The 12,947-nt window shown below is 54.9% G+C and overlaps 1 protein-coding gene across 1 annotated transcript; it reads right to left on the minus strand.

Annotated features, from left to right (window-relative positions):
* Positions 1-4,524: 4,524 nt before the first annotated feature.
* Positions 4,525-12,651, minus strand: Sh2d2a (SH2 domain containing 2A). The gene is made up of 9 exons (XM_076862063.1): positions 12,591-12,651; positions 11,939-12,020; positions 10,977-11,168; positions 10,121-10,210; positions 9,740-9,908; positions 6,707-6,856; positions 6,118-6,405; positions 5,207-5,377; positions 4,525-4,730 (listed from the first exon to the last, which is right to left on the minus strand). Exons 1-8 carry the CDS (start codon positions 12,622-12,624, stop codon positions 5,246-5,248), a joined length of 1,137 nt encoding a protein of 378 aa, XP_076718178.1. The 5' UTR covers positions 12,625-12,651; the 3' UTR covers positions 4,525-4,730; positions 5,207-5,245.
* Between the last annotated feature and the right edge of the window lie 296 nt (positions 12,652-12,947).

Raw genomic sequence — 12,947 nt, forward strand, 5'->3', positions numbered from 1 at the left:
GGGTAAGTTGAGGAGGCTGTTTCTCATTAAGCACACTGGAGGGTTCCGTCACTTACAGGAAAACCACCCGCTTATCTGAAATCTGACCTACTTCGGGTAGGAGCCAGACAGGGCTCCTGCGTCCCACAGGGACACTCAGGCTGTACTTGTCCAAATCTTTGAATCCAGCCAGGCTTCAGCTAGGAGCATCAGCCCTCAACACATGCCCACTGTCCACAGAGGAGCTGGGGCCAGGGTGAGATCCGCCCCTGCTAGGTGTCAAAGGTGGGTGAGGTGGCGCAGCAGAGTACAGGGCCTGAGGTCCTCCTGAGTCGTGCTTGCTCTCCTGGGCCCAGCATGCTGTCGTAGAGCCTTTCCTGTCTTGAGTTGCCATGCTCCTGGGATTCAGAAGTCTAACTTCTTTTATTTTATTTAGTATTTTTAGTTGTACATGGAAGCAGCATCTTTGTTGATTTACTTTTATGCGGTGTTGAGGGTCGAACCCAGTGCCTTTACACATGGGAGACAAGTGCTTTACCGCTGAGCCACACCCCAGCCCCCCAAAAGTTTAACTTATTTTAGGGGCTGCTCCAAGATGTGGCAGGAAATGTTCTTTGGGTTGGGATGGAGGGACATGGGAAGAGAAAGTCCCAGTGTCTTTTGGGGATGGGCAGAATTAGATCAGTTCACTCTTAAGGGGCTTCTTGCCTTCTACTCTGTGTTTTTGGTGGTCCTAGGGATTGAAATCGTGGTCTCACATATGCTGGGCCAGCGCTCTGCTGCTGAGCTACATTCCTCCTCACCTTCATTTCTCAAGAAGTCTTATGTATTTATTTTCAAAGCCGCTTTTTTGTCCTACCAAAGATGGCATTTTATTTAGTGGTTGTAATTTTCTGGTCACAAAGAAATGCTAGCAGTGTAGAAGGTGAACAGACTCCATCGCAGGCCTTCTGGAGGTTCTGATAGTGGGAAAGAGGAGATGGGTGAGGGAGAGATAAGGAGCAATAGGACTGATCTTGGATAAACTGTCTTGGCAGCATCAGCCACAGGGCTGGAGGAGGAAGGACTGAGGGTCTTGGTCAGGAGTGGGTCCATGTGGTCCTGGAAGCTGTTGCGGGGACCAGGGCAGAGCCGAGCAAGCAGTTGACCAGGAAGCAGAGCTGGGAAGCTGAGGTCTAAGGATCAGCCTTGCACATGGTGGGGACAGCAAAGTTGTCCTGTGGAGGGTGTTTCAGTGTTGCTGGCTCCTGGGCAGGGACCCAGCCAGGTCTTCACCCCAGCTGCATGTTGAGCAGAATGTGAAGTGCTGCGAAATGGGGATAGCTGAGTTTACAAGTTCCGTTTCTCAATTCCCCTGTCTGCCAGCGACCTGCAGAGGTCCAGGCGGCCTTACAGAAACATTCTACATTAACTAAAGGAAAAGATGGAATGAAAGGGGCACCTGGGGAGAAGGGAGCGGGAAGAAGATAATGAGGGCCATCACCGTCAACCATGGTGCTGAAGGGGCCAAAAACTGGACTAGGCAGTGGGAACAATGAACTTGGCTCACAGCAAGGACTTCCACGTGCTCTGGGGGTGAGAGGCTCTCCGGCCGATCTAGGAGTGGGCCGAGTCACACAGGTCCTGCCAGGCAGGAGGGACATAATGGCTCTGGGAAGATTGAGTCAGCTTAGAGATGCCCTCCCCTCCTAGCATTAGTGGTGTCTGACTGGGGACACAGGAACCTGCTCAGCATAATCATCCTGGTTCCCTTTTCCTGTGCAAGTTCCTCACCTTCATCCTGAGGTCTCACTGCAACCCAGGCCTCAGCTTGGTAGGAAAGGCAGGGTTAGAGTCAGCGGTGGGGAGAGTTGTTTACCACCGTGGTGTGCAGGTCTGGCTGCCGCTAGAGCCCTCTAGGACTGGGACCTTGTCCTGCTGCCTGCAAGGCACCTTATGCTATCAGAACGCTGGCCTGGGATGACAGAATCTGGGCACTGGGCCCGACTGCCTCCAGCTCTGTCACCTCCCATCTCTAGAGCTCTATTTCCTCTCTGGTTGCACCCAAACTCCCATCTTGAAGGCTCCCTGAAGTTCCTCTGTGCCTAGCGGGCCCACTTCAGAGCCTTTTACTTGCATGGTCTCCGTTTCATAAGAAGTGGTGACAGTAGCACCGAACAAGGGCCTAAGGCTGCACAGCTGGTTAGCACAGCACCCCAACAGGCTTCTGATGACTCCCCATCATCTGCATTCTCCTGCCACCCCTCACTGTGGAAGGGAAAAGGAGGCCATCAGAGTCCCACCATGCTCACCTTGCAGAAATATCAAGAGGGCCACTAGGTTTCCCTGCTTCCCTCCCACCTGCCCATTCATTATATCCTGAAGTCTGGAGAAGTCCTTTGTTTTCTGACTCCGCCTTGCCTAGCAAGTGTGAGAGGCCCTGGGTTCAATCCCCGGGACCACTGACCTCTGCTCCTCTTAACCCCCATCCCCAGGACCACTGACACACACCTGTAATCCCAGAGGTTGAGACAGGAGGATCCCAAGTTTGAGGTCAGCCTCAGCAAAGCTTTGTCTCAAAATTATAAAAAAGGGCTGGGTGTGATGGCAAATGCTTGTAATCCTAGGGGTTTTGGAGGCTAAGGCAGGAGGATTGCAAGTTCAAAGCCAGCCTCAGCAATTTAGCGAGGCCCTGAGCAACTTAGTGAGACTTGCTCTAAAAAATATATATATATATATATATATATATATATATATATATATATATATATATATATATATATATAAAAGGGCTGGAGATGTAGCTCAGTGGTAAGGCTCCCCTGGATTCAATTCCCAGTTTCAAAAAACCAAAAAACAGCCACTCTTTTCTGCCTCCTCCCCCTTCCACAAGGAATCAGCCAGGAGGCCACTCCTTGAGTCTACCCTGAGAGCTTTCTTGCACTTTCAGCCTCCTACCCATCTCAGCAAGAGCCATCTGCTCCCCACGCCCCTCCTCTTCTCGCTCAGGAGGGGTTCAGACCTACAGACAAAGGAAGTGGAACCCCAACTGTTGACTCAGCATTCCTGTTTCTCCTTCAGCTGATTTGCACTGGAGTGGAAAGGAGGGAACTGGCTAGTTACTGGAGCTGGCGCCCGGGCCAGGCTGGGGGTGGTGTGGCAGCAGTGCCCAGGCCTAGGGAAGGTAGCCAGGGACAGGGGGCTGCAGAGTCACTGTGCCCTGGGGTCTCCCACCCACAGCCATCAGACCTCATCCTCTTGCTCTGCACCCTGACAGGAAGTGGGACCCTGACAGGCGCTGACTGCAGAGACAGTGTGTGAGAACAGGCAGTGCGGAGGGGAGGGGCCCAGCATAACCCAGGCCCCAGGGGGACCTGGGGACCATCCTGAGCAAACAGCCCTTCTTCAGAAAGCCAAGACAAAACTGAAACCCAGGGCAGATGCTTATAGGTGGTTGGAGCCCCAGGCTAGCTTTGCTAGCCCTGAAGTAGGTCTGGACAAAGAAGCTCACACAAGGAGCCGGGGAGGCAAAGGGCCCAGACCCAGGAGGCTCAGGAGACAGAAATGCCCTGGAGCCATTTCAGGGGTTCACGGCACATACACAGAGGCTTAAAAGGCACCTTCCTCCTCCCCAGTCCCAAGCTTTGCACAGGGTCTAGGAAGGAGGTGAAGGGGCTACCCTTCAGTCACTCCCATCCCTGCCCATTTCTGTGTGTGTGTGTGCGCGATTGAATCCAGCAGAACACTTTACCACTGAGTTACATCTCCAGCATCTTTTTTTTTGATGGTGCTGGGGATCGAACCTAGGACCTTGTGCATGCAAGGCAAGTGCTCTACCAACTGAGCTATAGTCTCAGCCCCTATCTCCAGTATTTTTATTTGGAGTCAGGGTCTCACTAAGTTGGTAAGAGTTTCCCTAAATTACTGAGACTGGCCCTGAATTTGCAATCCTCCTGCCTCAAGCCTTCTGAATAGCTGGGATTACAGGCATGTGCCACTGCACCTGGCTTTGCACCTCTATCTTTACTGGCACTGGCTAGGTCATGCAGCTTCCCCACTCCCCCAGCCCTTCGGACTCAGTCCCCCGCTCACTACTTTGGGCAGGGATACTTTGCAGAGAGAGGCCTGCCGCCTGTGCCCTGGGGTCTCCCACCCACAGCCAGCAGACCTCATGCTCTTGCCCAGGTGTCTTTCAACCCCTAGATCCCTCTGTCCCGGCAGCATTGGCAGTTCAGCCACAACAAAAGAGAGAGAGAGAGAGAAAGAGAGAGAAGGATCCCTGTGGGGGGAGGTTGTTGGCGATGATTTATTAGCCAGACAAGAATCAACAAACAAGTTCTAACATCTGTTCTCACCAAACCATTCCTCAGACAACAGCAGCATTGGACTGGGGCCCAGACTCAAAGGCCCAGAGGGCCAAGGAAATTAGACTCCAGGAGGAGAAACCAGGGCAGCAGGAGCCAGAGGGCCCTGGTAGCACACTACTTTGCTGTCTTAGAGGATCACCAAGCATCAAGCCACTGGATTTCTGGGGACTCTCAGCAGTCAGTGTGTGTGTCCCTAAGAGGAGGAGGCAGATTCCACATTTGCTCCTCTGAAGTCCAGGTTTTTGTTTTTGTTTTTTTTTTTAAATTGTGTGTGTGAGAGGGCAGACCTGTCAGGGGACAGGGCTAAGTCAGGATCCAGGAGAGGGACCCAGCACTCAGACCCCGACGTGGCAGAAGTCTGGAAAAGCAGCCAGGTTTCCTATCTGAGGAAGTCTCTGACGTTTCCTATGGAGAGAGTTAGAGGATAGGGGGTAAGGAATAGACCCTGAACAAGGAAGTCAGGAAACCTATGTTTTAGTCCTTGACCTTGACCCAGTCACTATCCCTCTCTGGCTTTGCTTCCTTATCTGCACAGGAGGGAGCTGGACTTGATCAGTCAGGGCAGATGAAACACTGCTCCTCCTCCCTCCAGCATCAGTAGCAGACCTCACTAATCAATCATGGTGCTCCTTTCTGCTGAGTTCAGGTATGACCTTAGCATCCTTTCCAATGCGGCTCGCTAGGCAGCCACGACCAACGGATTGGAGTTGGCATGCAAGATGACACCTCTTTGCCATCCTTGCAATAGATGAAGGCTGAAGTTCTTTCCAGTTTTGATCACCTTTATATACCATCCACATTTCCTGAGGACACCCAGCATGTCTGTGTGAAGGTCTCTGGACCTGATGTCCCAAGTTTTCCCCCAACCAGCTCAGACTTACCACCTATAGAGGAGGCCCAACGGGGAGCCAGACCTGTCCTCAGTCCTGAAGTACCTGTCTAGAGAGGTTGTGGGGAAGGGTGTGCCTCCAGGGGAGTGGAGGCTGCTGAGGCAGGGGAGGGCCTTGTCCAGCCCCAGAATTCTCAGAGTACCTCTGTGGACCACCTGGATTCTGCAGAGAGAAGGACAGTCCTAGGTCACAACCCTACTTTGCCTCTTAGGCCTAGATGCAGTCTCAAGGGCAAAGTCATCTGGGCTTAACAGACTTGCCCTCCAGAGGCAGAATCTAAAATCCTCTCATTCATTTAGCAAGCAGGATATGGAACACAGAAGGAAACAATTTGAGGGGCAAGGATTGGCAGTGTGGAGTTTGTGGGACACTGGAGAGTGAACCAGACCACAGAGAAGTTTGGATGGTGACATGGACTGGCGACATCAGCTCCTGGCAGGGGTGTGTGGGGGGGTGTGGGCGCGGGCAGGCACAAGGGCTGAGGGGGAGTCTGTGGCTCCAACAGGGAGGGATGGTGAGCAAGGAGGGGGATGGAGACAGAGGGAGAGGGTGGTCCTGGCCAGTGGGTCTAACACATTATGTGACAATATGTAACCTAGACAGGGACTTGAACTCATCAGTGGGAGGACGACGTGGGAGGATGGAAGAGGGAGGCAGGAGTGCGTGTGCCCCTCCCCTGAGCGCATCTGAGAGACACACAGGACTGGAGCGCTGACCCCGGAAGAGGAGAGGCGCTAGTTTGGGGCTGGGAAAAGGGGTCAGGCAGTCTGGACCTTTCTGTCCCTCCCCCTCGCGAGGGTAAAGATCTCACCCAGCACCCAGTCTGAATACCTTCTCCATCCTCCTCAAACTATGGCGCGGGAAGTCCTTCTTGGACTCCTTCTCCCTGCACCCTCATTTACCTGGCCTCCTGGGACAGGCCTGGATAGGCACTTGCGGAGGACGCGGTGCCCAGCGGACACCGTCGCTGACAGACCTTCCACCTCGGCATAGATGTTGCTGGGGGCCTCCCCAGGGCTGCCCCGGCCCATGGCGTAGAAGGCAATGGGTTCCTCGGGCTCTTGGTAGATGGGGTGGGTGGGTTTGGGGGGTGGGACTGGGCGGGGTCGCGGGGCGGGGCTCGTGTAGAGTTCCGGGGGCAGTTGAGGTTTGGCGGGGACGGGAGGCTTGGTCCTGGGCGGCTGAGTGGGCTAGGAGGGAAGACCAGGCCAGGGAGGAAGGTCAGTGGGCGCAGCTGCCACCAGCCGGGCTCTCCTACCCTCTAGGCCCCTCCTCCTCCTCCCCATGGCTCCACCCCTCTCCTGCTGGCTCCTCCCCATGGCTCACCCCTCTCCTACTGGCTCCTCCCTGTGGCTCCACCCCTCCTTCTGGCCCCTCCCCGTGGCTCCACCCTCTCCTGCTGGCTCCTCCCCATGTCTCCACCCTTCTCCTGCTGGCTCCGCCCTCTCAGGCCTCGCTGTCTCCTGCTGGTCCTGTGGCTCAAAGCGGTACCTCCTTGGGCTCCCAGGCCCCCTCTTTGTGCGGTAGGGCTGGTGCCTGCCCCTGTTGCATGTCTGGGTTGTGCTGGGGGCTTGGGTTCTGACTGTGGCTTCCAGAATCTGACTCTTCAGTCCTGAGGGACAGCCCTGCGGGCTCAGGAGTCTGCTGGGAAAGAAGCAGGGCTGAGGGACTTGATGCGGGAGGGGACAGGTGCCAGTGGGCAGGTGATTCAGGAGGACCAAGCAATCTGGTCCAAGAAGAGGACAGGGGAGGGAAGAGACATAGAAATTTGGCCTGGGTTGGGTTCTCTGGGTGAGGAAGAGGGGATGGACATGGCAAGGAGGCTAGGGGTCAGATGGAGGGAGACAAACTCTGGTCATAGGCTGTGTACACATCAAACTTAATTTCATCTGGAACACGGGACCAGGCCAATCTTCATTTGCGCCTGTGGTTGTCAAATACAAGAATGTGAAGTCTTGGTTTTGTGGTACTGGGTTTTCATTTTGAGACAGGGTCTCACTAAATTGCTTGGGGCCTCACTAAGTTGCTGAGGCTGGTCTTGAACTGTCAATCCTCTTTCTTCAGTCTGCGGAGAGACTGGGATTACAGGCAAGCACTACCATGCCTGGCTGCAGCTCTTTTTTAGTTTTTCATTTTGAAACAGGTTTTGCTAAGTTGTCCACATTGGCCTTGACCTTGTGATTCTCCTGCCTCAGCCTCCCCAGTCGCTGGGATTACTGGCACACACTACTGTGCCTGGCATGGCTTTAGAAAAGTCTTTAGCTTCAAAATTATCAGGATGGGAATGGATCTCCATGACAGCTGTGTCTGTGTTTAATTTCTGCATGTGCAAGAAGCTTAATTTATGGAGATATAAGCTAAATTTTTAGGGGCAGAGACTGCCTGAAGAGAGATGAGCCTCACAGTGGGAAGGTCACGTCCCATGGTAGGTGCTTTTAGCTCAGCATTAACCCTAGCTTCATGAATCTTCTCCGTGTGCCTTCTGCTTCTGGTAAGCGAAAGCCACAGGGACTTTCTTGTGCTCCTGCAATCCACTGGATCCAAATCACAATCCTCTTTCTCCTTGTCCTCACGCTCTCCTCTCTTGGAATTCTTTCATAAATAAAAGTGGCAACACAGGGGCTGGGGTTGTGGCTCAGTGGTAGAGCACTCACCTAGCATGTGCGAGGCGCTGGGTTTGATTCTCAGCACCATATAAAAATAAATAAAATAAAGGTATTGTGTCCAACTACAACTAAAAAAAAATTTTTTTTTAAAAAGTGGCAATGCTACTTTGCTGCCCAAATAGCACCTTAGGGTCAGCCTCAATACCCACTGTCCCTCCACATCAAATCCAATACCCGTCTGCCTCGTCCACTGCCTACATATCTTTCTCATCTGCCCACTCATCTCAAGCCTGCAGCCACCACCCTTATTAGGGCTTCTTCATCTCTCCCTGCCTCCTCTTACCCTCCCAACCTGTTCTGGTCTCCTTACCCAAACTCCCTAACAACCTGCAGGGTTGCCTGTTTCCCAGGATAAACCAAACTCCTGAGAGTTTGAGTGGCAAGACCCTGTGTGACCTTGGCTTATACTTCAGTCCCCGACAGAATGCCTTTAGCTTTCTCAGCTCCATCCAGCTTCCCTTCTCCCCAAGACTTTCCTATATCCTGCTACAGCTGCTTGAGAATCTTGGGGTTCTCCCCTGCCTATTCCTCTCAAAGGCACTGAACCAAATCAAACTCCATGAAACTTCCTGTTGGTCACCAATGACTTCCTTTAGTAAATCCAGTGGTCAATTTATGTATTCTTTCTCTTCCTCTCTCCCATTCAGTACTAGAGATTGGACCCCGGGTGCTCTACCAATGAGCTACATCTCCAGCCCTTTTTATTTTTTGAGGCAGGGTCTTGTTAAGTTGCTGAAGCTGGACTTGAACTGAAATCTTCCCATGTCAGCCTCCCAAACTGTTGGGATTATAGGCACACACCACTGTGTATGGTGTTGGGTTTTCTTCTCGATGCTTACTTACTGTTACTGGACATAATCAAGTACTATTTTTTTTTTGTGTGGGGGGGTACTGAGAATATAACTCAGCAGCATTTAACTCCTGAGACGCATCCCCAGCCCTGTTTATTTTTTATTTTGAGACACGGCCTTGCTAAGTTGCTGAGGCTGGCCTTGAACTTGCAAAATCTTTGAGCCTCAGCCTCCCCAGCTGCTGGGATTACCACCATGCCAGGCACTGTGCACTATTTGTTATTTCTATTATTTACTTGCTGTCTGTCTCCTTGTACTAGAATGTAACCCTCTTGAGGCTGTGATATTTTGGTCAGTGTTGTTCACTTCTGTCTCCCCAATGCCCAGAAGGATGTCGGGCACACAGTGATCTCTCAGAACAGACTGAACCTTTTAAGAGAGGCAATCCCTGGCTCTGCACCTGTTAGGTGAAATGACACTCCCATATTCTCCTGGCACCACCATCTCCATACTGGATCCCTATCACTTGTCTGTCTTTCCTGCTGAAAAGTAAGGTTTGCAAGTGTAAAACTCGCCTGTCTTGTCCATGAGTCTATTCCCAGGGCCTTCCAGTACCTGGTAGGTAGCTTTAGGTACTGAGTAAATGTCTCTTAACTTAAAAAACAAAGGACTGGGCTGGGGAGGTGGGGCGTGCCTGTAATCCCAGCAGCTCAGGAGGCTGAGGCAGGAGGATGACCAGTTGAAGGGTAGCCTGGGCAAAGTCAGCAGGCCCTGTCACAAAAAAAGGGGGGCGGGGAAGGGGAGGATGGGGATGTAGCTTAGTGGTAAAGGGCCCCTGGATTCAATCCCCAGTAAAGAAAAAAAGAAAAAGACCGTGTGCCTGGGGGCCTCTGCCTGGGGGGCTGTTGGGGCCTCCCAAGGGCTCCTTCCTCCCCAGCACTCATTTTTCTGGAAGATGTGGGCGAGGACATCAGGAATGGGTCGTGGGCTGAGAAAGTGCCTGGTGCTGGGGTATGGGCCTGGACTAAACAGGGGCTGGCCAGAGTCCCCCCGGGCTCCGGGCGTACCTGGCGGGCGAGCGGCCGGGTGAGCGTCTCCCCGTAGGGGCTGAGCGGACACTCGGTGTAGTGCTGCAGCAGGTCCTGCAGCTGCGCGTGGGCGCTGTCCTCGCCCAGCACCACGTGGCGCCCGTCCCTGAGCTGGGCCAGCAGGAAGTGGCGGCAGCAAGTCCGGCTCCTGGAGGGCGCCAATCAGGATCAGATTCGCCATTGCCTCTCCCTGGCCAGGGCCACCAGCCGCGACTCCTGCCTCCCAGTTTCAGGGTCTCTACCCTGAGCCATCAGAGGGAGGAGCGGGAGCCCCCGTGGGGAGAGGCTGAGTCAGCCCAGTCCCGCCAGGTGATTAGCCCGAAGCCCCGCCTCCACGCACCGGCGCGGCCCCGCCCTCACCTGTAGGTCAGCACGAAGGTCACGGCGCTCTCGCTGAACCGCACCAAGTAGCATCCCTGAGGCTGGGGCCCCAGCAACCTCTCGGCCTCCCTGAGGGTGATGCAGACAAGTGGCGGGACCTGGGCCTGACCCTCCTGGCCTCTCTCTGCCCCAGTGATTCTCGTGGGGATGGATCCCCCACCCCCAAGCAAGCATGCGGGAGGCTCGCAGAGCGGGAGGGTGGGCATGCAGAGGGAGGATGGGTCGCCGCTCTTCCACTGCGCGGGGGGGGGGGGGGGGGGGGGGGACTGGGTGTGGCCAGGGGCAAGGCTCCGCTCCGGACACCCTGCATCCTACCAGGGCAGCAGCTGCAGTAACAGGGATGGAATTAACTTCTAGAGCTCAGAGATCACAGGCTGAGAAATGGAGGAGGGGGCTCTGCAAGAGTAGGAGGAGTGTGGGCAGGAGAGAGCCAGAGAGAGAGATGGAGGGCGGGAGAGAGACTGAAGGTTAAGGCAACCTAGAGGAGAAAGAGGCACACACAGGGCTGGACCTGCCTCTCCAGTGGTCTCCCCCCAGAGAGAGGTTTCAGTGAAAGGAAACTCTAGGAGTTGGAGTCTGGAGTCAGCCTCAATCAACTTTTTCTTTTTTTCTTTCCCTGAGGCATTGGGGATTGAACCTAGAGGTGCTCTACCACTGAGCTTCATCCCCAGTCCTTTTTATTTTGAGACAGTATCTCACTAAGTTGCCCAGTTGGCCTTTAGCTTGTGATCCTCCTGCCTCAGCCTCCTCAGGAGCTGGGATTATTGGCCTGTGCCTCCACACTGACTGACTGCAGGACCTGGCACCTGCCGCCGCTGCTCTCTGGGTGACTCACCTCCGGGTGATGAAGCCATGGAACCAGGCTGGTGCTGTCCCTTGCTTCAGGAGCCAGTGGGCCTGGGTCTTCTGGAACCAAGCAAGGATCTCCGCCTGCAGGGACAGGCCATCTTCCCCCGGCACCTCTTCAGCCTTCTCAGTATTCCCTGGGACAGAAGCAGTCTCTGGGGTCCAGGGAGATGCCTGGAGAGAGGAGTTCAGGGAGGTGATTAGGGGGCTTCTCCCACCTGAATCCACGCCAGCCACTACCTTGTTACCCTCACGTTCAGCTGCACCTATTTTAGGGTAGAATTGACCAGAAAGTCCTTCCCAAGGTCACAGCTTAAATCGCTTCTTCAGCTCCAGCTGTTTGGTCTCCAGAGACCCTCCTCCCCCTTCCCCTGGGTCCTGCCTTTAATCCAGCCACAGTGAGCTGCTACATAGTGGGGAGAGAGGCAGCCAGCTCTTCCAGGTGGGCAGAAAGGAGACGAGGCAGAAAGTCACTCCAGAGGACACAGCAGGAAGGGCCGGCTGGCTCCCAGGCAACTTCATGTCTGGGTGGTGAGAAGGGCTGAGGTGGGGGCGGGGGTGCACTGAGCAGAGGAAGGCACCAGATGAGGTGTCTCTTCTGGGACTCTGTGCACTGTAACCTGGTGGCCTGCCTGTGGACCCAGCCTGAGCTTCCCAGGGGCAGAGGAGCAGCGAGGGGTGAGCAGGCAACTCAGCCAGGAAGGAGGGACTGCCCATCTCCTGGCCCCACTGGGGGCTCCCGCCCTGTTGGCAGCCCCCAGATCATTCATCCCTGCCCACTCTCGTGGCAACCTTTGCCAGGCGCACATCCTCACCCTTGGGAGGTGGGCGCCGATGAGAGGGTTCCCTCCACCCCCCACATTCCCACTCACCGCAGCGTGGACAGCCAGCGTCCCCGAGTTAGGCGGGGGCTCTTTGGCCTTCAAGGCCTGCTGTTGGGGCTCCTGGAGCAAGCCCGAGCTCGGGCATCTCTTGCGGGTCAAGTCCATGGTCTGGAAAGTGCTGAAGGTTGGGGCAGGCACTTCATAACTCCCTGTTGGCACAAAGAAGGCTGCTGGGTTCCTCAGAAAGGAGCTGCCTCTATCCCCTTCCGCCCAGGCTTAGAGTGACTCCAAGGCCTCTGGCCAGGGACCTGTACGACAGGACAGCACCGTCATGACAAGAGAAATGCAAGAGGGACAGCAGTGGAGAATTCCTCGGGTCAGGAATACGCTGCCAAGGTGTCTCAGAGGGGCTGGTGCAGCCAGAGGGCAAGTGGGGTGCCAGGAAGGAGAGGCTGGGAATGAGGCCTGTGGGTCTCACGGAGAGGAAGGCTCCAGGCCAGGCCCCTCTCGGGACCAGGAGCCTCTGCCTGCCACCCCATCCTCCCAGTGTCTCCTTTCTCCTAAGAAGCCTCAGCCCACCGTGACACCTTTGTCCTCTGGGCTTGAGTAGACAGGGACCCCAGAGGGAGCAGGAGTGGTAGGCACTTGGCCAGTCGGCCTGCCAGTTGTGGCTTGGTGTGGACCCCTCACCCCGGAGGTGGGAGCTCAGACCCAGGGCAGCAGGAGTGGTGGGGGTCTTGGTGTCCCCTCCCACCCACATTCTGAAACTTCACACCTACCTGGGGGGCATATCTGGGCCAGGGGCATCTCCATGGGAGCAGGGCCCCAGAGCAGGGCGTGTGTCTGTGGCTCTCAACAGGTATGCACACTCAGCAGCTCCCCTCTTACCCAGCCCCCAGGGACAGGAAGTGTCGCTTCACCCACAGCCTTAGCCCCAGCAGAGTACCCACGTCATGGAAAGCTGAAAGATCATTGTCCCACCCCGGAAGCCAGGCAGTTGAAGGTGTTGTGGTGGTGAGTATTTATGTCATTCGGTGTTTAGGTGTTGGGAGGGCCTTCCTGCTATTTGACCTTCATCCATTCTGATTCTTTCTCTGCTCCTTTACCTCCAAATAAAATCTCTAAGGTGCTCAGAA

Source organism: Callospermophilus lateralis, chromosome 7 (assembly GCF_048772815.1).
Source record: "Callospermophilus lateralis isolate mCalLat2 chromosome 7, mCalLat2.hap1, whole genome shotgun sequence".
NCBI lineage: Eukaryota > Metazoa > Chordata > Mammalia > Rodentia > Sciuridae > Callospermophilus > Callospermophilus lateralis.